General features: G+C 37.7%; 1 protein-coding gene across 18 annotated transcripts in view; it reads right to left on the reverse strand.

Moving 5' to 3' along the window:
- The window catches only part of TCAIM (T cell activation inhibitor, mitochondrial), a 70,155-nt gene that overhangs the window by 21,447 nt on the left and 25,470 nt on the right, over positions 1–23,238 (reverse strand). For 17 of the 18 annotated variants that reach the window (XM_045798368.2, XM_087870025.1, XM_045798378.2 and 14 more), the window contains 3 exons: positions 21,089–21,242; positions 9,839–10,091; positions 582–704 (listed from right to left, as the gene is read on the reverse strand). In XM_045798368.2, coding sequence (XP_045654324.1) covers positions 582–704; positions 9,839–10,091; positions 21,089–21,242 — 530 coding nt within the window. The remainder of the gene's footprint in view (positions 1–581; positions 705–9,838; positions 10,092–21,088; positions 21,243–23,238) is intronic. The other variant, XM_045798369.2, reaches the window with a different exon arrangement.

Below are 23,238 nucleotides of genomic sequence, written 5' to 3' on the forward strand. Positions count from 1 at the left end.
AAGCACAAGACTGGGCAACAGTTTCTCGGTTTTTGTAACAGGGGGTTCCTCCCGCCCCTGGAATCATACCAGGCCCCCCTTTTCCCTTCCTTACTGCTTTAACAGCTGTTAAATCTGTTTTTATAATTAATGCTGTTATCTTTATGTAACTGTGATTTCCAGGTTAAGGAAAACTTTAAAAAGTCATGCTATAAAATACAGACACAAGAATACAACACCCATTTTCTGTCTCCCTTCCTCATTTTAAACTTGAATACTGATCTCACAGGATGGAGGAATAATTACTTTTTATATAATATGTGCATATGGAAAAGGATATTTTTCTTATAAACATTACCTTAAAAAATTAAACTCTTATGCTAAAAATGTCAGTATCTAAACCTTACTTCACTATTTTAAACAAGAAATTGATGTTTTCTTACACAAATGAACATTTAGCTACTTTCAGAAAAAGATAACTGAAGGCTGTTTATAGTTATCAGAATAATTAAAGTTAAAGATGCAAATATTTAACTGCTGGAAAGCTTGACCAGTCGATAATACATGCTTATTTTAGTCTCTAATTAGGTTCTGTCTGTTACCTGATGTCTGAGAGCTGCAGCTGATGGGACAGATCATCTTTTAAACGATCTAGTTCTTTTCTAAGTGGCAAACTGTTCTTCAGTTTTTTAACTGCACTTTTCCCATTGTTATCTAACCAGGATCTAGAGAGAAAAAAACAGAGATATACACTTTCAGTACTGACTGTGCAAACCTTTCTAGTACTAAAAGACATAGGCACCACAGTAAAGCAGCCCCGGTGTTAAACTGAGTTTCCAACCAGACCTTTACCAAATTATAAGCAAAACAGGAGGTGGGGAGTTGAGTATAGCCTGAAGTAGCAGAGCTGGCTTCAGCTGGGCACGCAGTCGGGTAGCAGTGCACACCAGGGGAGTACACAGACTGACCCGGAAGGACAGGTGTTTTGGGAGACTCTGTGGTAACACAGACAGGGCTGGTAAGGTCTGGCCACTGGAGGGACTTGGTAGAGATATGGGGGAGTAAGCACTGAGAGCTCAGGGCACTAGTGACCAAGATTAAACTAAAGGAAGAAGTTGGAATCTACCCAGCTAGAACCCACAAAGTAATCTTTGCAAGTTCCTTCATTAGACATATTCACTGCCCTTTAAATGTCACCAGCATCATTAGATGTGTCTTTTGAGTCTGACTTTTTCACCTGATTAGTTATACTGTAACATTATTTATGCATGTGCTCTGGTAGAAGTGGTAGTTCTACACTCCACGTGTACCTGACGGCTGTGTGTGAGTGAAAATCTAGTACGGCCCACAGAAAATTGTAATACGCATAAGGGAGAGGTTTTGAAGTATCTTGAATTTTAAACTTTTATCCCATCTCTAGAAATCAAGCAACAGGTTTAGCATAATTAAAATTTAATTTTTTATATATACAAAGGAAGTCATCATAACTAGAATATGACTTATTCTGGCAGAATAGACTTTTAAAAAAAATTATCAAGTTGATAATCTTGAAACCAAAAAATCTTTATGGTAAAAATCTTGTATGGTAAATAAAAATAAATCAAAGATTTATTTGAAATGCTTGGTACTGTGTTGTGTTGAGATATAAGAAGATAAAATTGCTGTGCAAAGGGAGACACATCTACTAAGGAATATAGAGATAGGAAATTAGGATATATTCTGGGGCGCCTGTGTGGCTCAGTTGGTTAAGTGTCTGCCTTCGGCTCAGGTCATGATCCCAGAGTCCTGAGATCGAGTCCCGCTTCGGGCTCCCTAAAAAGATTTTATTTATTTATTTGGCAGAGAGAGAGAGAGAGCGAGAGAGAGCGAGCATAAGCAGGGGGAGTGGCAGGCAGAGGGAGAAGCAGACTCCCTGCCAAGCAAGGAGCCTGATATGGGACTTGATCTCCAGACCCTGGGATCACGACCTGAGCCAAAGGCAGAAGCTTAACCAACTGAGCCACTCAAGTGCACTAAAATCTTTTTTTTTTTTTTTTTTAAGAATAGTATATATGAGCGTCTATGAGAACCTGAGAGATACATCAGATGTTTCCAGGCAGATTAGTGAGAGGAAGGGCATGCCAATCATGCTAGTGCAGAGGAACCGTAAGGTGAAAATATGCCTAGACCATATCATGCCTAGAGGGAGGGAAGTATGAGATGAGAGTGGGAAGGCAGGGTCGGGGCAGGTGGCAAGTCAGACTATGAAGGGTTTTGCATATCAGGAGAAGGATTTGGGACCTTATCCTCTAAGTAAAAGTATTCAACATCTTTAATTCACTAACTTTGTATAGTAATTAATAATTCTTCCTACTCCCTTTTTAAGGGTATTGGTAAAAATGTTGCCATCTCTGCATAATGGGATAAATAAGAAAATAAATAAAAATATCTTACTTTACATCACTATTAGCTATTGCATTATAATTTTTCTACATTTTCCTCATTTATTAATATATGTTATTCAATTTACTTTAAACCATATAAGAGAAAGCATGATTTGCAGACAAATAAATTATCAAACAGCATATCATGTTTGGTTTGGAGAAAAAATGTCTTAAAATGTAGACCAAAATATAATCTTATGATTATACACTCATGACTTGATTTTTGGAATGCTTACATTTAGTGTATAAAAATCAACTGGTCTAATTTAACAATTGTTGTGTTTTGTTTCTCCACAGCGAGATAAAAATGAAGCTTCTAAACACAGCATTTACTACATCTACATAGATAAAGATATCTAATAACACAAGAAATAACAGGTGTTGGCGAGGATGAAGAGAAAGGGGAACACTTCTGTACCATTGGTGGGAATGCACCTGGTGCAGCCACTCTGGAAAATAGTGTGGAGGTTCCGCAAAAAGTTAAAAATAGAACTACCCTATGATCCAGCAATTGCACTAGTGGGTATTTACCTAAAGAATACAAAAATACTGATTCAAAGGGATACACGCGCTCTGATGTTTATAGCAGAATTATCAACGATAGTGAAATTATGGGAAGAGCCCAAATGCCCATAAACTGATGAATGGATAAAGAAGATGTGGTATATACATTATATACACAACAGAATATTATTCAGCCACAAAAGAAGAATGAAATCTTGCCATTTGCAACAGTATGGATGGAGCTAGAGAGTATTATGCTAAGTGAAATAAGTCAGTCAAAGAAAGACAAATACCACACGATATTATCCATATGTGGAATTTAAGAAACAAACAATGACTGTAGGGGGAAAAAGAGAGATGAAAACCAAGAAACAGACTCCTAACTATGATGGTTACCAGAGAGGAGGTGGGCGAGGGGATGGGTAAACAGGTGATGGGGATTAAGGAGGGCACACTTGTGATGAGCACTGGGTGTTGCAAGAAGTGCTGAATCACTAAATTCTACACCTGAAACTAAAATTACACTGTATGTTAACCAGAATTTAAATTAAAAATATATAAATAAATAAAAATAAAAGCTTTACTTAAATGTAATACATATACCACACAAGTCATCTATTGTTAGTATGCTCTCAGTGTTGTGCAATCACCAGCACAATCAATTTCAGGACACTTGCATCACCATTCATCCTAGGAAATCCCATACCCTTTAGCAGTTACTTCAGAACTCCCCTCCAGCTCTTAGCAACCACTAATCTACTTCCTGTCTCACAAATTTGCCAATTCTGTACATTTCACATAGATGGACTGAGGCAAGATATGGTCCATTGTGACTGTTTCTTTCTTTTAGCATAATCTTCTCAAAGTTCATCCATGCTGTAGCATGTATGAGTACTTCATTTGTTCTATGGCCAAATACTATTCCATCATATGAATATACCACATTTTGTTTATCCATTCATTAGTTGATGGAAAATTTTTGGCTATTATGAATAATGCTGCTATGAGCAAATTTTTATGTAGACATGTTTTTTCCCACATCCTTCCCAATACTTGCTATTTTCTTTTTGATTATAACCATATTAAGGTACGAAGTGGTTATTTCATAGTGGTTACTTTGTTTGCTAGATCTTGCCTTGGTTTAAAAAATGATTTCATTATACTTACAATGATAAATATAGTACATGTATTTTTTAAGATCATTTTTAAAAAGATTTTATTTATTTATTTGAGAGAGAGAGCGAGCAGGAGTGGGGGGAGGAGGAGAGGGAGAAGAAGGCTCCCTGCTGAGCAGGGAGCCCAATGTGGTACTTGATCCCAGGACCCCAGGATCATGACCTCAGCTGAAGGCAGACATTTCACTGACTGAGCCACCCAGGCGCCTCTAGTACATGTATTGTTATAAGATGCAGGCAGAGAGAGAGAGAAAAAAAAAAGCTGATATTGAAATGAAGCCAAAGCAAAGTGGTATATAAAAATGAATACATGAATATCATGTACAGGGTCTAAAGTTAGATGCAAATTGAAGACATTTTGTTTAGTTCCTAGAGTTATGATTCTTTTGAGGTAAAAATATTTCAGTAACTCTGGGGCGCCTGAGTTGCTCAGTTGGTTAAACATCTGCTTCAAAGTCAAACTGTCTCTCTTCGCAGATGACATGATACTCTATATGGAAAACCCAAAAGACTCCACCCCCAAACTACTAGAACTTATAGAGCAATTCAGTAATGTGGTGGGATACAAAATCAATGCTCAGAAATCAGTTGCATTTCTATACACGAACAGTGAGACTGAAGAAAGAGAAATAAGGGAATCCATTCCGTTTACAATAGCACCAAAAATCATACTTTATCTCGGAATTAACTTAACCAGAGACGGAAAGGATCTATATTGTAGAAACTACAAATCACTCTTGAAAGACATTGAAGAAGACACAAAAAGATGGAAAAATATTCCATGCTCATGGATCGGAAAAATTAACATAGTTAAAATGTCCATGCTACCCAGAGCAATCTACACTTTCAATGCTATCCCGATCAAAATACCGATGACATTTTTCAAAGAACTGTAACAAACAGCCCTTAAATTTGTGTGGAACCAGAAAAGTCCCCGAATCACCAAGGAATTGTTGAAAAGGAAAAACAAAGCTGGGGGCATCACAATGCCAGATTTCGAGCTGTACTACAAAGCTGTGATCACAAAGACAGCATGGTACTGGCACAAAAACAGACACATAGACCAATGGAACAGAATAGAGAACCCAGAAATGGACCCTCGGCTCTTTGGGCAACTAATATTTGATAAAGCAGGAAAAAACATCCGGTGGGAAAAAGACAGTCTCTTCAATAAATGGTACTGGGAAAATTGGACAGCTACATGCAAAAGAATGAAACTTGACCATTCTCTCACACCAGACACAAAGATAAACTCCAAATGGATGAAAGACCTCGATGTGAGACAGGAATCCATCAAAATCCTTGAGGAGAACATAGGCAGCACCCTCTACGACATCGGCCAAAGCAACCTTTTTCATGACACATCCCCAAAGGCAAGAGAAACAAAAGATAAAATGAACTTGTGGGACTTCATCAAGATAAAAAGCTTCTGCACAGCCAAGGAAACAGTCAAAAAAAACTAAGAGGCAGCCCACAGAATGGGAGAAGATATTTGCAAATGACACTACAGATAAAAGACTGGTATCCAAGATCTACAAAGAACTTCTCAAACTCAATATGCGAGAAACAAATAAACAAATTATAAAATGGCAGAAGATAAGAACAGACACTTTTCCAATGAAGACATAGAAATGGCTAACAGACACATGAAAAAATGTTCAAAATCATTAGCCATCAAGGAAATTCAAATCAAAACCACACTGAGATACCACCTTATGCCAGTTAGAATGGCAAAAATAGACAAGGCAAGAAACAATTGTTCGAGAGGATGTGGAGAAAGGGGATCCCTCCTACACTGTTGGTGGGAATGCAAGTTGGTACAGCCACTCTGGAAAACAGTGTGGAGGTCCCTTAAAAAGTTAAAAATTGAGCTACCCTATGATCCAGCCATTGCACTACTGGGTATTTACCCCAAAGAGAGAGACGTAGTAAAGAGAAGGGCCATATGCACACCAATGTTCATAGCAGCATTGTCCACAATAGCTAAATCATGGAAGGAACCGAGATGTCCTTCAACCGATGACTGGATTAAGAAGATGTGGTCCATATATACAAGGGAATATTACTCAGCTATCAAAAAGAACGAGTTCTCAACATTTGCTGCAACATGGACGGCACTGGAGGAGATAATGCTAAGCGAAATAAGTCAAGCAGAGAAAGACAATTATCATATGGTTTCTCTCATCTATGGAACATAAGAACTAGGAAGATCGGTAGGGGAAGAAAGGGATAAAGAAAGGGGGGTAATCAGAAGGGGGAATGAAACATGAGAGACTATGGACTCTGAGAAACAAACTGAGGGCTTCAGAGGGGAGGGGGGTGGGGGAATGGGATAGACTGGTGATGGGTTGTAAGGAGGGCACATATTGCATGGTGCACTGGGTGTTATATGGAACTAATGAATCACTGGCCTTTACATAAAAAACCAGGGATGTACTGTATGGTGACTAACATAATATAATAAAAAAATATTATTATAAAAATAAATAAATAAACATCTGCCTTCAGCTCAGGTCATGATCCAGGGTCCTGGGATTGAGCCAAGGAGTTGTTTTTCATGGGTTTAAGAGGATGAAAAGGAGAGCCATGAACCCAAATCGCAATATAGTTAAAATGGCATAAATTTCAAACTCCTGGGCCTCAAACTGCATGGAACAAAGTATGGCATTTACACCAATAACTTTTCAAACTTCTTGGATTGCAACACATACATAGTAAGAAAACTTTTTTCATAGTAAGAAATTTTGAACGGTGACTCAGTATATACACATGCACATACATGTATGTTTCTACATAATTAAAGTATTTTGAGAAACACTACTTACAGAAAACATATATTTAAAAAATTAAAAAAAAAAAAAAAAAGAAGAAGAAAGCAAAAGCAAAACAACTTTGCTGGTCCCAAATCACTAAGTTGTGTTATACTTGCTATATGAAAAACACTGACTTAGCTTATAGAAAGGGGAAAAATAAATAAATGCATGATATGAGTTAAATCATGACTAAAATTTTCAAATGTTCTACAGAAATAGTTCCAATGTTATAGTTATCCAATGTGGCATTTTGTGGACACTAAGATTGATTTAGGACTTCAACACTGAAAGTGAAATATAACTCAAAGTTCGAATGTAAAAAACAGAAGTCTGACATTTACTGGATCTCAGTGCTTGACAGAAGAGCATTTCAATGGTCTTGCTATAGTTCAATGGCATATTTTTTCATTGGGAAAGGTATTACATATAGGATTATTTGTTTAGACAGACATGGATCCTATTGGCTCCTTCCAAACACAAATTATGTAAATAAAATCCATTTTGTTATAATATTATTTGATAATCAGAGAATATACCCAAAATACGGACATATTAAAATTTACAACATGTCCATGGAGGGGCATTTCCTAATTTTTTTTGAGACTGGCAAACTTCTATTACAGTATAGGAAAAAACTCCTGAGGCATTAAAAATTTCATTTTATCTATTTTATATGGTTATACACTAAACTGATTTTGAGGTAAGATAAAGCACAATTTGCTAAAAAATTCGGAATTACATAGCATGTAAAATGTGGATTGAAATGTAATTACCACTTAAAAAAAAAAGGAAAGGAATTACCAAACGTACTATGAAAACACATTGGAGCTGTTATAACCTGGTAATTCTTCTATTAAAAAAAAAAAATCCTGGCTGACTTATTTTCACAATTTCTGTGTTTTATTTCACAAGAGACGACTTCAGTCTACACTTAATAACATTGCTATTATATCATCTTTCTAAACAATTACATCTTGAAATATTAGAAGTAGCTTAACATGTTTTCAAGAATAAATTTTGATCAGGTGAATACAATTTATAAATCAAGGAAAGATCAGTTTGATGTAAGTTTGAAGAATTATCATTTTTATGCTCTTAGTGACCATTATAATTCAGCACATGATCCTTCTGAGTCCTCTTCTGCAACCTAAATATATAAGATGAAATTAAACAATACAGGAATCAAAAATAAAAACTTGAACTGCATATGGCCAAAATGACCGTGGTGGCTAACAATTTTTGGCTGTATTACAGGTACCCTAAATCTTATGAGGCAGCATCACTCGATTCATGAGTTGAAAGCTCTCCAATGGTTCAACAATTTTATAATTATTTTTAAAATAATTACAAATTTAAAAAATTAATAACTGAAACAAGAAATTGACACAGATATCATTCTGGCTTTTATGATAAAAGCTCCTGGAATCCTTACTGCGAAAAACTCACGTAAGACAAACTGTTGAATAAGCCCTCAGTAGAGTGCTTTCAAAGTGAGCAACATCTGTGTTCGGGAGAAGGTCGAGACTGGCTCGAAGGGGCGTGGAGCTGCTCATGCTACAGCAATCTACTCAACTTCCATCATAGCCTCTGCATGTAATTACCTTCTATCATCTCTTCTGTTTTTCTAACCATTTTTTTAATCATCAATTTCTATCTTACCATGACTATTCTTTTTTTTTTTTTTTACCTCTATATCTTCATTACTTCTGGTCTGTCATTATATTATCATTTCCAAAGTCACATTTTCATTTTGGTTTTGTTTACAAAGAGAATTTGAACAATTAAAATCCACATATTTAGGGAGGTGATTTACCCACTAGTTACACACACAGATCAGAGATAGACCACCCCACAGACATGTACACACATGCCTTCAAACAGGTATGTCTCCCTTTCTGTACTAGATTGCTACTTTCTTGTCTCTGCAGCTTTATTGGGCATCTAGCTAGATAACAAGGGCAGGGATTCCTGAGTTAGTACAGGTAATCCACAAAGCGAATGCTCTGCCAGTAGATAATCAAGGGTACTTTACCACATGTAGTAGTGGGAACCCTGTGGTGAGCCACGGACTCTTTAGGTACAACCATAGGAGCAGAGGATGGCTGGTCTTTACCGGGTCCAAAAAGGACTTACTCGAAAAAACAATGGTGACTTTACAAACAGGACAAATAAAAGAGAAATATTTCATACATGGTTTTTTATAATTAAAAATTATTCTTTCTCAATACATTCCAGATGATATATTTTTTTAAATTTAGATATAATGGACATATTAGTTTCATGTATACAATATAATGATTTGTTATGGGTATATGTTACAAAATGATCACCATAGTAAGTTTAGTTAACAGCCATCACCATACATAATTATGAATTTTTTTTCTTGTGATGAAAACTGAGAAGATCTTTTATCTCAGCAATTTCCAAATATACCATATGGTATTATTAACCACAGACCCCAGGCTGTACATTACTACATCGCTAGGACTAATTTATTTTATAGCTGAGAGCTTACTTTATAACCCCCCAGATGATATTTTCAAATGTTGTCTTCATGCATTTTTATCAGGTATGGATTATTACACTAAAGGATATTACTGCTGCGCTACCTGGAGAAACTGGAAATGCTTAACACATGAAGAAGGCTTTTTTTTTTTTTTTTTAAATAGTCTTAGGTATATCCTTTCTCCATTTACCAGGGGTAACTTGAGCAGAATTTTTAAAACTTAAAACAAAACAATCTCTTGCATGTGTCTGGTATCAAAAGACTACAAATCAAATACAGTTGGAAAAGTATTCTGGCAACTTTAAGAAACCTGAAACATCTTTTTCATAATGGTTACTGGATTAACTATATTGATAGAATTACTTTTCCTGGAAGATTAGACTTTCATTTTAAATATCAACTACAAATAAGCTTAGTTAAATAAGAACTTTTACATACGTTAGGGTAGTTTCCATTCTTGAGACTTGTTCGGGGTCTTCGTGAGGGTCCTTGAATCCAGTGAAGTGGTAGTAAGATTTGTCCCACTTGATGGGCCTGTCAGGCATCCTCTTGGCCTCCTTGAGAGGCTGGGGACGCACATTAGTGTTCGAGCTTTGGATATGTTCAACAGATAAACTGCAGGAGTTGAGAATATATAACACTGTGCTTAGCAGATCTCTGGTGTGCAAAGTAAATTTGACTGCTCGAAATCCTAGAGAATATAATTCCCCCAAACAATACAGATGATTATTCACTTTATTTAAAAACACTTTTTTTATGCAACATAAATAAAATTAAAATCTTTTAAAAACACTTGATTACTGATTAAAATCTACCTACTGGCAAATAATCTATAAACAGAAAACTACTTCCCTTCTCCAAAACTATACCACAGTATCTTTACCTTCACGAATTCCTCCATCAGTTCCCTGTCTAGCTTGGCACTAGAGACCAAACCCATTCTAGCCCAAGGAGGGGATTCAGAATATTTTCAACGCTGCCCATAATTTGGTCTCTATAGTCTAAGAGATGGAAAAGCTCTCTATGAGCAAGTGTCCATGAAAGATGGTTTCTGGCACTAAGACAAAGAGGGGGAGGGGGACGGGGAGGTTATACCGTGACAGTGGTTCACATGGGAGCAGCAACAGTCTAGTCTCAGGGGTGACACAAACTCATCTCAAATGTTCTCTGTAATTACAGGACACTGTCTTCACACTTGTCTACCCAACTACCTAATAACTCAATATTTTTGGAAGGGATGTGAAATTCCCTAATTGTTTAAAAGTTAATGCTTCACAATCTGATTTTGATTTTGGGTAGTCGGTGGGCTAATGTTAGTAATCTAACTTGTTATATCCTCAACAGGAAATCTACTGTTTTCTCCTTTTTTTCTCTCTTCATTACTGGGTGTTAGGCATGGTTCTAGCAGCATTTATGTATCAACACCCCACCAACCATGTGATTATTATCTCTCTGCAAATGTGAAGAAATCTGGCTCAAGGAGGTTCAAAAGAATGCAGAGCAAGGGCTTAAATCTGAGCTGACTCCAAGACCAGTATTTTCTCCAATACAGCATGCTGCTTCTTTCTTCATTAAAAAAAAAAAAAAGTATTTTTAATTGGTTTTGAAAATTATAACATTATTATTTAAGTACATCCTCACTGTGAAATTAGAGATACATATAGTAAAAATAAAAGTCTCCTGTTAACAGGCATACAACCTCACATCTTTACTAGACATAACCACTATTTTTTTTTTAAAGATTTTATTTATTTATTCGACAGGATAGAGACAGTCAGCGAGAGAGGGAACACAAGCAGGGGGAGTGGGAGAGGAAGAAGCAGGCTCATAGGGGAGGAGCCTGATGTGGGGCTCGATCCCAGAACACCGGGATCACGCCCTGAGCTGAAGGGAGACGCTTAATGACTGCGCCACCCAGGCGCCCCTAGACGTAACCACTATTAACAGTTAGGTACTACGCTTTTAGACCTGCACAATCTCGTATGGTAGCTACTAGCCCTATGTGGCAATTTAGAATTAGATTAATTAAAATTAAACAAAATTAAAATTCAGTTTCTGGTCATGCTAACAACATTTCAAGTGCTCAACAGTCACATTGGGTTTGTGGCTGCTGTATTTGTGCAAATGCAGAACATTTATATCACAGAAAGTTCTGTTGGAGAGGATTGCTCTAGACCTTTTCTATGTGCTTATGTGTGTACATTACATAGGATATACACCTCTATTTATTTACACAAACACACACCTACAGTTTGAATTGTTTCCTTTTAATACATAAATAGTATCATTCTAGACATATTACTTTGAACTTGCTTTTGTTATTTAAACTTGGTGATTCTTCCATGTCTGTACATATGGATTAACCCGCTCCTTATAGCAGTTATATATCCAGTCCATATAGTGAAGGTAATGAAGCATAATTTATTTGACATTTCTGAAATTGATGGACATAAAAGTTTTTAATTTTTCACTTTTCATATAAGGCTGAAATGTATTTTCTTGTTGCCACTGATGACAATATCACAATTTAAATTATTCTCAAGAGACAGATACTCTGCTTGCCACACAGAGTTAAGAAATCTAGAACATGAAAACTCTGTTTTTTTTTTAGTTGAATTCCTTAAATCATTAGATGATAAAGTGAGAAATACTGGCAGGAGAGCTGTTCTAGTCAGTGAAAGAAGAAAGGAAAGTCCTAATTCCTGTGTTTGAAGTTAGGAAGAGCTCAGTCAAGAATAAACCTGTTTCCATTTTATCAATCCCATTAATTATTTAATCCAGTGTAAGGGTTAAGGAATGCACATATGCTTTATCGGAAAACAGTACCTAATTAGTTTAGTTTGGATTTGACTACTGAAGCTAAACATTTTAATGTTTGTTGGCTATTTGTATATATTGTTTCCTGAACTGTTTGGCCATTGTCTTTGCCCATTTTTGTAATGGAGCTACTTTGTGTTTTCCTTTTGGTTTCTAAGAGCTTTTCATACATTAACATTATATTTTTGTCATATGAGCTGTATGTTATCTCCCATTTTGAATTTATTTTTTTCTATAATCCATTTTTGTTTAATGAAAGGCTCAAAGTTCACCATTCACGAAAGCAGAGGATTTCTGTCTTTACTCAGCCACAGCTGCCTACAGCCACTTGTATTATCATTAACTCATAGAAAGCTCCCAGTGAATCTTCTACTTGTTTTAAGGAAGTTTATTTCCTCGTAGGCCACCAAAAATGTAGAGCAAAAGAAATGATTTAAGCCTTTAATTTTAGTAATGAAAATCAGCAGTAAACAGTAGTAAATCTTATTACCATCTTAATTATCAATGATCTTAATTTTATAATCAGATAAAGAGGTTAAAGACATAAAAATGTTTTAAATCTTTGAGTGTCAATCTCAGTCATAAAGACAAAGGCAAAAATGATTACTAACAATATATATTTTTTAAAGATTTTATTTATTTATTTGACAGAGAGAGAGACAGCCAGCTACAGAGGGAACACAAGCAGGGGGAGTGGGAGAGGAAGAAGCAGGCTTCCAGCGGAGGAGCCTGATGTGGGGCTCGATCCCAGAACGCCGGGATCACGCCCTGAGCCGAAGGCAGACGCTTAACGACTGAGCCACCCAGGCGCCCCTAACGATATTTTTAAAGAAGGATAATGAAGTGTATAAATCACATTAGACTAGGATTAAGGAGACATTAGTTCTAGTACCAGCTCTGTCCCTAACTTGCTGTGTGAAACTTCCTAAGTTTCTGTTTCCCTCTGTTAGCTCCTTCCCTAACAAACAGACCTGGTTTATTCTTTAACTCCAGGTGTAGTCAAACTCAAGACAACCCCAGTAAATGGTGGTCATGAAAGTGGCAATTGTAGCTACTAGAAATGATCCTGACTCTCCCAAATACAGACAAATAAAAATAGAACGGTGATAACATTCTTGTTTTAAAAACTAAAAAGGATGTAATTTGCCTTCATACATTCCATCTGTCATGGAGAAATCATCAGATCTAAGTAGACCACTATGACTCAGTATATGATGTTTTTCAATTTGTAGCCTAATCTTGACTGTGTATCTATTAAAGAGTATTTATAAATATTTGGTCTTACACAGCACATTTATGATTATTTACAATTTCAAATAGAATTGTGTCATTTAGAGTGATAAACCTAATTACTTGCTATTATTACTACTATCACTTAAGCATTCTTCAGTAGAGAGGTTCCTTCACAACAGGGCTATGAGTTGACTTTTTGTCTTTGGATAACGAAGAATAGTGTCTATTTTTTAAAAAAAATTTCATTGTGTTACATTAGTCACCATACAGTACATCCTTAGTTTTTGATGTAGTGTTCCATGATTCATTCTTTGCATATAACACCCAATGCTCCATGCAATATGTGCCCTCCTTAATACCCATCACCGGGCTATCCCAATTCCCCACCACCCTCCCCTCTGAAGCCTTTAGTTTGTTGCCCAGAGGCCACCGTCTCTCATGGTTCATTCCCCCTTCTGTTTACCCTCATTCTTCCCTTCCTTCTCCTACCCATCTCCCTGCTATTTCTTGTGTTCCATAAATGAGTGAAACCATATGATAATTGTCTTTCTCTGCTTGACTTATTTCGTGTAGCATAATCTCCTCCAGGCCCATCCATGTTGCTGCAAATGTTGGGTAGTCATTCTTTCTGATGGCTGAGTAATATTCCATTGTATATATGGACCACATCTTCTTTATCCAGTCATCTGTTGAAGGGCATCTTGGCTCCTTCCACAATTTAGCTATTGTGGACAATGCTGCTATGAACACTGAGGTGCATATGGCCCTTCTCTTCACTATATCTGTATCTTTGGGGTAAATACGCAGTAGTGGAATTGCTGGGTCATATGGTAGCTCTATTTTTACCTTTTTAAGGGACCTCCACACTGTTTTCCAAAGTGGCTGTACCAACTTGCATTCCCACCAACAGTGTAAGAGGGTTCCCCTTAGTCCACATCCTCTCCAACATTTGTTGTTTCTTGCCTTGTCCATTTTTGACATCCTAACTGGCGTAAGGTGGTTATCTCAATGTGGTTTTGATTTGAATTTCCTTGATGGCTAATGATTTTGAACATTTTTTCATGTGTCTGTTAGCCATTTGTATGTCTTCATTGGAAAAGTGTCTGTTCATATCTTCTGCCCATTTGTTGTTTTGATTATTTGTTTCTCGTGTATTGAGTTTGAGAAGTTCTTTATAGATCTTGGATACCAGTCTTTTATCTGTAGTGTCATTTGCAAATATCTTCTCCCATTCCATGGGCTGCCTCTTTGTTTTGAGGACTGATTCCTTTGCTGTGCAGGAACTCTTTATCTTGATGAAGTCGCAAAAGTTCATTTTTTCTTTTGTTTCTCTTGCCTTTGGAGATGTGTCATGAAAGAAGTTGCTGTGGCCGATGTCGAAGAGATTACAGCCTACGTTCTCCTCTATGATTTTGATGGATTCCTATCTCACATTGAGGTCTTTCATCCATTTGGAGTTTATCTTTGTGTCTGGTGTGAGAGGGTGGTCAACTTTCATTCTTTTGTATATAGCTGTCCAATTTCCACAGCACCATTTTTTGAAGAGAGTGTCTTTTTTCCACTGATGTTTTTTCCTGCTTTGTCAAAGATTAGTTGCCCTTAGAGCCAAGGGTCCATATCTGGAGTCTCCATTCTGTTCCATTGGGCTATGTGTCTGTTCTTGTGCCAGTACCATGCTGTCTTGGTGATCACAGCTTTGTAGTATAGCTTGAAATCAGGCAACGCGATGCCCACAGCTTTGTTTTCCTTTTTCAACATTTCCTTGGCGATTTGGGGTCTTTTCTGGTGCCACACAAATTTTAGGATTGTTTTTTCCAGCTCTTTGAAAAATGTCATTGGTATTTTTTTTTAAAGATTTTATTTATTTATTCGACAGAGATAGAGACAGCCAGCGAGAGAAGGAACACAAGCAGGGGGAGTGGGAGAGGAAGAAGCAGGCTCATAGCAGAAGAGCCTGATGTGGGGCTCGATCCCATAATGCCAGGATCACGCCCTGAGCCGAAGGCAGACGCTTAACCGCTGTGCCACCCAGGCGCCCCTGTCATTGGTATTTTGATTGGGGTGCCGTTGAAAGTGTAGATTGCTCTGGGTAGCATAGACATTTTAACTATGTTTATTCTTCCGATCCATGAGCATGGAATGTTTTTCCATCTTTTTGTGTCTTCTTCAAAGTCTTTCATTAGTGTTCTGTAGTTTCTAGAGTATAGATCCTTTACCTCTCTGGTTAAGTTTATTCCGAGATTATCTTACGGTTTTTGGTGCTTTTGTAAATGGAATCGATTCTCTAGTTTCTCTTTCTTCAGTCTCACTGTTAGTGTATAGAAATGCAACTGATTTCTGTGTATCGATTTTGTATCCTGCCACATTACTGAATTGTTCTATGAGTTCTAGTAATTTGGGGGTGGAGTCTTTAGGTTTTCCATATAGAGTATCATGTCATCTGCGAAGAGAGACAGTTTGACTTCTTCTTTGGCAATTTGAATACCTTTTATTCTTTTTTGTTGTCTGATTGCTGTTGCAAGGACTCCTAGTACTATGTTGAACAATAATGGTGAGAGTGGGCATCCTTGTCATGTTCCTGATCTTAAGGGAAAGGCTTTCAGCTTTTCCCCATTGAGAATGATATTTGCTGTAGGCTTTTCATAGATGGTTTTTAAGAAATTGAGGAATGTACCCTCTATCTCTACACTCTGAAGAGTTTTAATCAGGAAAGGATGCTGTGTTTTGTCAAATGCTTTTTCTGCATCAATTGAAAGGATCATATGGTTCTTGTCTCTTCTAAGTATGATCTATTACACTGATCAATTTGCGAATGTTGAACTGCCCTTGCGTCCCAGGGATGAATTCCACTTGGTCGTGATGGATAATCCTTTTAATATACTGTTGGATCCCATTAGGTAGTATATTGTTGAGAATTTTGGCATCCATATTCATCAGGGAGATCGGTCTGTAATTCTCTTTTTTGATGGGGTCTTTGCCTGGTTTGGGGATCAAGGTAATACTGGCCTCAAAGAATGAGTTTGGTAGCTTTCCTTCTGTTTCTATTTTTTGAAACAGCTTCAGGAGAATAGGTATTATTTCTTCTTTGAATGTTTGGTAAAATTCCCTGGGGAGTCCATCAGGCCCTGGACTCTTGTTTTTGGGAAGGTTTTTGATTACTGCTTCAATCTCTTCATAATTAATCAGTCTGTTTAAATAATCAATTTCTTCCTGTTTCAGTCTTGGTAGTTTATAGGTTTCCAGGAAGGCATCCATTTCTTCCAGGTTGTTTAATTTACTGGCATATAGTTGTTGATAATAGTTTCTAATGATTGTCTCTAATTCCTTGGTGCTGGTTGTGATCTCTCCCCTTTCATTCATAATTCTATTAATTTGGGTCCTTTCTCTATTCTTTTGAATAAGTCTGGTCAGTGACTTATCGATCTTATTTATTCTTTCAAAGAATCCACTACTAGTTTTCTTGATGTGCTCTACTGTGCTCCTGGTTTCTAATTCATTGATCTCTGCTCTAATCTTGATCAACTGCTTTCTCGTGTGTGGGTTAGGCCTATTCTTCTGTTCCAGCTCCAGCTTCTTAAGGTGAGAATATAAAGACTGCATTTTAGATTTTTCTAATCCCTTGTGTGAGGCTTGGATGGCTATGTATTTTCCCCTTAGGACTGCCTTTGCAGTGTCCCATAGGTTTTGGACTGATGTGTTTTCATTCTCATTGGTCTCCATAAATTGTTTAAACTGATTTTTAATTCCCTGGTTTACCCAATCATTCCTGAGCAGGAGGGTTCTTAGTTTCCAAGTGTTTGAGTTTCTTCCAAATTTTTCCTTGTGATTGAGTTCCAGTTTCAAAGCATTGTGGTCTGAGAATATGCAGGGAATAATCTCAGTCTTTTGGTATCGGTTGAGACCTGTTTTGTGACCCAGTATATGGTCTATTCTGGAGGAAGTTCCATATGCATTTGAAAAGAAGGAGTATTCTGTTGTTCTGGGGTGTAGTGTTCTGTATATATCTGTTAGGTCCATCTTGCCCAGTATGTCATTCAAAGCTCTTGTTTCTTTGTTGATTTTCTGCTTAGGTGATCTGTCTATTGCTGAGAGTGGAGTTGAGGTCCCCTACTATTAACGTATTATTATCTATATGTCTTTTTATTCTGGTTAAGAGGTGGCTTGTGTATCTAGCTGCTCTCCTGTTGGGGGTGTAGATATTTATAATTGTTAGATCCTCTTGTTGGATACATCCTTTAAGAATAATATAGTGTCCTTCTGTATCTCTAACTGCAGTCTGTAGTTTAAAATCTAATCTGTCTGATATGAGAATTGCTACCCAGCATTCTTTTGAGGTCTGTTGGCAAGAAAAATGGTTTTCCATCCCTTCACTTTCAGTCTGGATGTATCTTTAGGTTCAGAATGAGTCTCTTGTAGACAGCAAATGGATGGGTCATTTCTTTTTATCCAATCTGCAACCCTGTGGCATTTATGGGAGCATTTAGGCCATTCACATTGAGAGTGATTATTGAGAGATATGATTTTAATGATATCATGCTGCCTGTGAAGTCTTTGTTTCTATAGATTGTAAATTTCTGTTCTGTATCACTCTTGGGGTCTTTTTACTTCTATTGAACCCCCCTTGATATTTCTTGTAGGGCTGGCTTGGTGGCCACATATTCTTTCAGTTTCTGCTGGTCTTGGAAGGTCCTTGTCCCTCCATCAATTCTGAATGACAGCCTTGCTGGATACAGTATCCTTGGCTTCATATTCTTCTCACCTAGTGCTCTGAATATGCCTTGTCAGATTGTCCTGGCTTACCAGATCTCTGTAGATGGGTCTGGTGTTATTCTGATGTTCCTCCCTCTATAGGTGAGGATTCTCTTCCCCCGGCTGCTTTCAAGATTGTATCCTTGGATCTAAGATTTGCGAATTGCACTATTATGTGACGTGGTGTAGGTCTGTTGTCATTGACCTTGGGAGGGGTCCTCTCTGCCTCTTGGACACGAATGCTTGTTTCCTTCACCAGATTAGGGAACTTCTCAGCTACAATTTGTTCAAATATCTCTTCTAGACCTCTTTCTCCACCCCGTTGGGGACGCCGATGATTCTCACATTGGAACATTGCATTGAGTCAGTAATCTCCCGTATTCTACATTCTTGAGTTTTTTAAGCCAAGTTCCCACTTTTTCCTTCTTTTCTATCATCTCATCTTCCAACTCACTAATTTATTCTTCTGCCTTGTTTACCCTGGCCATCAGAGCATCCAGTGTGAACTGTATTTGATTCAGAGCATTCTTAATTTCTGCCAGATTCACTCTCGTTTCTGCCCTTAGAGATTTTATATACTTGTTAATATTTTCATTAATTTTTTTTTCAAGCCTATACATCATCTTGATCGTTGTGACTCTGAACTCCATTTCTGACAATTTGGTTATATCCATATCCATTAGTTGTGTGGCAGAGGCCACAGTCTCTGTTTCTTTCCTTTGTTGGGGATTCCTCCTCTTTGTCATTCTGATGAGGTGTGGTTGCGGGTATGTACAGAGCCCAAATTATTGACCAGGACCCAAGCAAGATGCACCTGTTTTATAGGGACATTAGGTTTGTGGGCTTCTTGTTTTTTCGGCCTGACTTCTGGACGAAGGGCCTGCCGTGCTGATACTCAGGCAACCTTGTTTGGGTTGAGTTGCCCTGTCTCCTGTGGCTCGGGGGGGGGGGGGGGGTGGGCACAGCGAGAACTGGTTTTTCCAGGCTTTTTTTCTCCGGCAGCTTTCCCTGGCGGCTTTCTGTGACTCTTCTGAGAGTCAGAGCAACAGTGGCCGTATCCTAGCTTCTGTCTCACAACAGAGAGATCACAGTCAGCTCTTCACTGAGCTCCTGGCTACTTTAACTCTATTTCTGTCAGTGCTGCTAAAAACCCCGCAGCATCCCGGGTTGTGTGCCCCACAGCCACTCTCCCAGTCCTCCCTCCCAGGGCCAGCAGGTCTCTGTCCTTTGTGCTTCTAACACCTCTAGCTGCTCCCAGTTTCTGTGCGCTCCTGAGCTCCCTGTTTCAGTGTGGTTCATGCGCAGTCCAGAGCGCTGGTTTCAGTCTGGTTGCGTGCACGCACTCCCAAGCTCCCTGCTTCAGTCTGGTTCGTGGGCTCCCAAGCTCCCAGTTTCAGTTTGGTTTCTTTGCAGCTACCGGTCGGCGAGTCCGGTCCGCAAGTCAGCCCGTTCCCCAGTGCAGGTGGCTACTGCTTCCCAGCGCCCGAGAGCGGCGGCTCCCTCCCCATTCTGTTTATCTTCCTATATCTGTGCGCAAATTCATGGCTCCCTGCTTCGTACCTCAATACTCAGCGCTGTAGATGTTCATTTGTAGAGATCCAGATGTATCTTCCTGCGTCTCAGGCTGATTTCGTGGGTGTTTAGGATGGTCTGGTAGATATCCAGCTTGATTTGGGGAACCAGCTGAAAAAAGGTCCCTTACTCCTCTGCCATCTTTTTTCTTCCCTCCAATAGTGACTATTTTTAATAAAATTCTCAAATTAAGGGTAGATGGAGAAACAGTCAAGGAAAGAATTTCCGATTCCTGATCTCCCACATTCAAACATGAGAGAGTAAGAAAACAAAGAGAAAATGTATTATCAAACGCTCGTTCCTGAAGAGACTGGGTAGGAAGTTGTTTTCCACATAAAGATTTTGTTTCGGCACCTTTTAGATCAAGCTCCTCCTCGCTCCATTCGAGTACCTGAGAGCCTTGCGAGCCCGAGGTATAGAGTAGCACCGTGAGTGCTTCAGTACTTAAACACAGTACTTAACTTCTTTCATGCTTCAGTACTTACACACAGTACTTAACCTCTTTCATTTTAATAATGAAGAACCAGATGTTAAGCTCACACAGCTAGTCACTGGCAGAGGTAGAAATAGATTCTAGGTCCCAAAAACCTATCAGATTTTGAGTTGTCTGTTTATGTCAAAGAAAAATTATAGTGCATTTTCTAATTGTTTTAACCTTAACTCACAGAAAGCTATTGGTAAACCTTTAAATTATTTTAAAGTTCATTCTAAATATAAAGTTATTTCCTCAAGGATCGCCAAAAGGATGATCCCTTTATTCAGATATTTAGAGAAATGATAAAACTCTATCTGCCCTTAATTTTAAGTATTTCTGGATCAGGGCTAAAGCAGTATGAAGAGCCAGAAAGAAGGCTATCTATTAACACTGATTAGAAAGATCCTACATCTGGTGTTGAAAGGCTCGGGTTCAAGACCCACATTCCATCTCCGGTCCTGGTAAAATCCTTGCAAATAATTTACTTGGGCAAATACTACGTACTTCACAGGGTATTTTCATGACTAAATAAGGGAATACAGGCTGTATTTTAAAAAAATATAAATTGTTATATACATGGTTAACACTTAAAACATGAAATAGGAAGTGAACAAATAGGAACATTTCAGTTTTACAGACAAAAAAGTTTAAACACAAAAAAAATGGCTTGTTCAAACACAGGTAGCCAGGAATAGAATCTAATTCTAGGAAAACAATCAATTAAATACTATTATTTTTTTACGACCAAGGTTTCAATCCAAAGGTATTCTGGCAATGGCAGACTTAATGAACATATTTATCACATAGCTTGCAAGGGAAACACTAGAAACAAGAAGACATACCGGAAGTGCTAAACGGTTCCTGGCCTTCAGAGGAATTCTGCTCTGTTTCTCTTACATAAAATGTAAGCTGAGTTGGTTTCAAAGACTTGAAGCCTGGTTTCTGGAGATTTTCTAAGTAGACACTTAATCTCTTAAGAGAATTTTCATTGACTTCCTGGAAAAAAATGTCAAGGGTCATTTACACACAAAATAGAACAATAAAACAACAGAAATTATATCCTGACCTTTAAACACATTATTGAGGGTATTAAATAATTTAGTATTAAAAACATTGGGATTTCATAGCTCTCTGGTGAAGAATAAAATTGGATCCACATTCTTACAAGTAACAGAACAAACTCCTTATGGCTAAGATGTGAAAAAAAAGTACGTAAGTACTAGAAGAAAACATGTTGAACTCCTTTATAACTTTGGTGTGGAAAAAGCCTACCTATGACTAAATATCTCTAATACATGATTGACAATACATGATTGCTAATTCACATTTAAAAATTCATGATAAATACATGATTGATAATCCACAACTAAAAACTCAAAAAAAACCACACATGCACACACATACACAAACACAATAAGCAGTATACAGACAAATAAGCTACTGGGAGAAAATATCTGCAAGTTATTTCTCTCTGTAAAGGCCTCTTAAAACGACCATCCTGAGACTGGTTGAATTATGGTACATTCATTCAATGGAGTACTATACAACCAAAAAGAAAAGAGAGAAAGAATGTGACCTAGACATCTAGGAATTGACATGGAGTTATTTCCAAGGTTGTTGAGTGAAAAAAAGAAACTTTAGTGAAGGAATAGCTGTACAGAAGGTCTGAATAGTAACCATGTTTCCTATCACTGTAGGTTTCTTCTCAGACACATTGTGTGATCTGAAATTAGGAACAATCAGTTTATTTTTGTTTGTCTGTTTCACTGATTATAATATGCTACCATGGTTCAGTGAGCAGCTAAGGTACGTTTCCTCCTAGTGTAAGACTAAATCTTCATAATTCTGTTTCGCTACAAGTTTCTATTTTTGCCAAAAAGAGATAGGCAGAACAACCCAGAAACTAATAAAAATGGTTATCTACAGGAAGTTATACGAATGGGGTAAAAGAAATGGGGACAGGAGTAAGACTTCTGAGTAAACTTTGTATTTAGTTTTGATTTTTGAAACCTAGAAATGTTTTCTGTATTTTAAAACTGAATTAAAATGAAAAGGATTAACAACAATAGCTGCGCTTCACTTTGAGACCCTGGCCTGTTGCTGACCAGATGGCACTTTCAGTCTGTTCTAGAAAAGGGACAAGGGTATCCCATACAAATGCAGAGAAGACTGGACTGAACTTGAGGTGCCAGGAAGGGTGAACTGCCTCTGCAGAGCTTGCATTTTGGTGACAGTATGCCTATTATGGAAGGGAAACAGAAACAGTACTGCAGGATATGGGGGACAGAGAGCGCTGGGAAGGAAGATGGGGGTGACAGTTTCAAATCTGGGAGAGCCTCATGAAAGGTGACACTTAAACAAGAAAGGAAAGGACAAACCACGTCTATGTGACTGACCCCCAATAAAAACCCAGTAACCAAGGCTTGAGCAGGCACTCAAATACAAGTTGAAAGAGTAAATGAAAATACAGCTGACTCCTGCACAACATGGGGTTGAACTTCATGGGCCCTCTTATATGTGGATTTTTTTTGATAAATACGGCACTGTAAATGTATTTTCTCTTTGTTATGATTTCTTAATAACACTTTCTATTCTCTACCTTATTTTACTATAAGAATATAGAATATAATACACACAACATGCAGAATATGTGTTAACTGTTTATATTACTGGTAAGGCTTCCAGTCAACAGTAGACTATTAGTAGTTAAGTTTGGGGGAAGTCAAAGGTCATACACAGATTTTCGAATGTGCAGGGGGTTAATGCCCAAACCCCTTCACTGTTCAAGGGTCAGCTATATTAGTTTACTAGAACAATTACATTTCAGGCATTTTGTGTTGGAGCTCTCCATGACCACTCTCGGGTTCAATCTGAGAGAGGGATTTACAGAACTCAGAAAAACTGTTATACTCACGGTTATGGTTTACTACAGCAAAAGGATACAGATTAAAATCAGCAAAGGGTAAAGGCATGTAGGATAGAGTCCAGGAGA

The sequence above is a fragment of the Ursus americanus genome, chromosome 20 (assembly GCF_024610735.1).
Source record: "Ursus americanus isolate L20-20 chromosome 20, mUrsAme1.1.p, whole genome shotgun sequence".
Lineage (NCBI taxonomy): Eukaryota > Metazoa > Chordata > Mammalia > Carnivora > Ursidae > Ursus > Ursus americanus.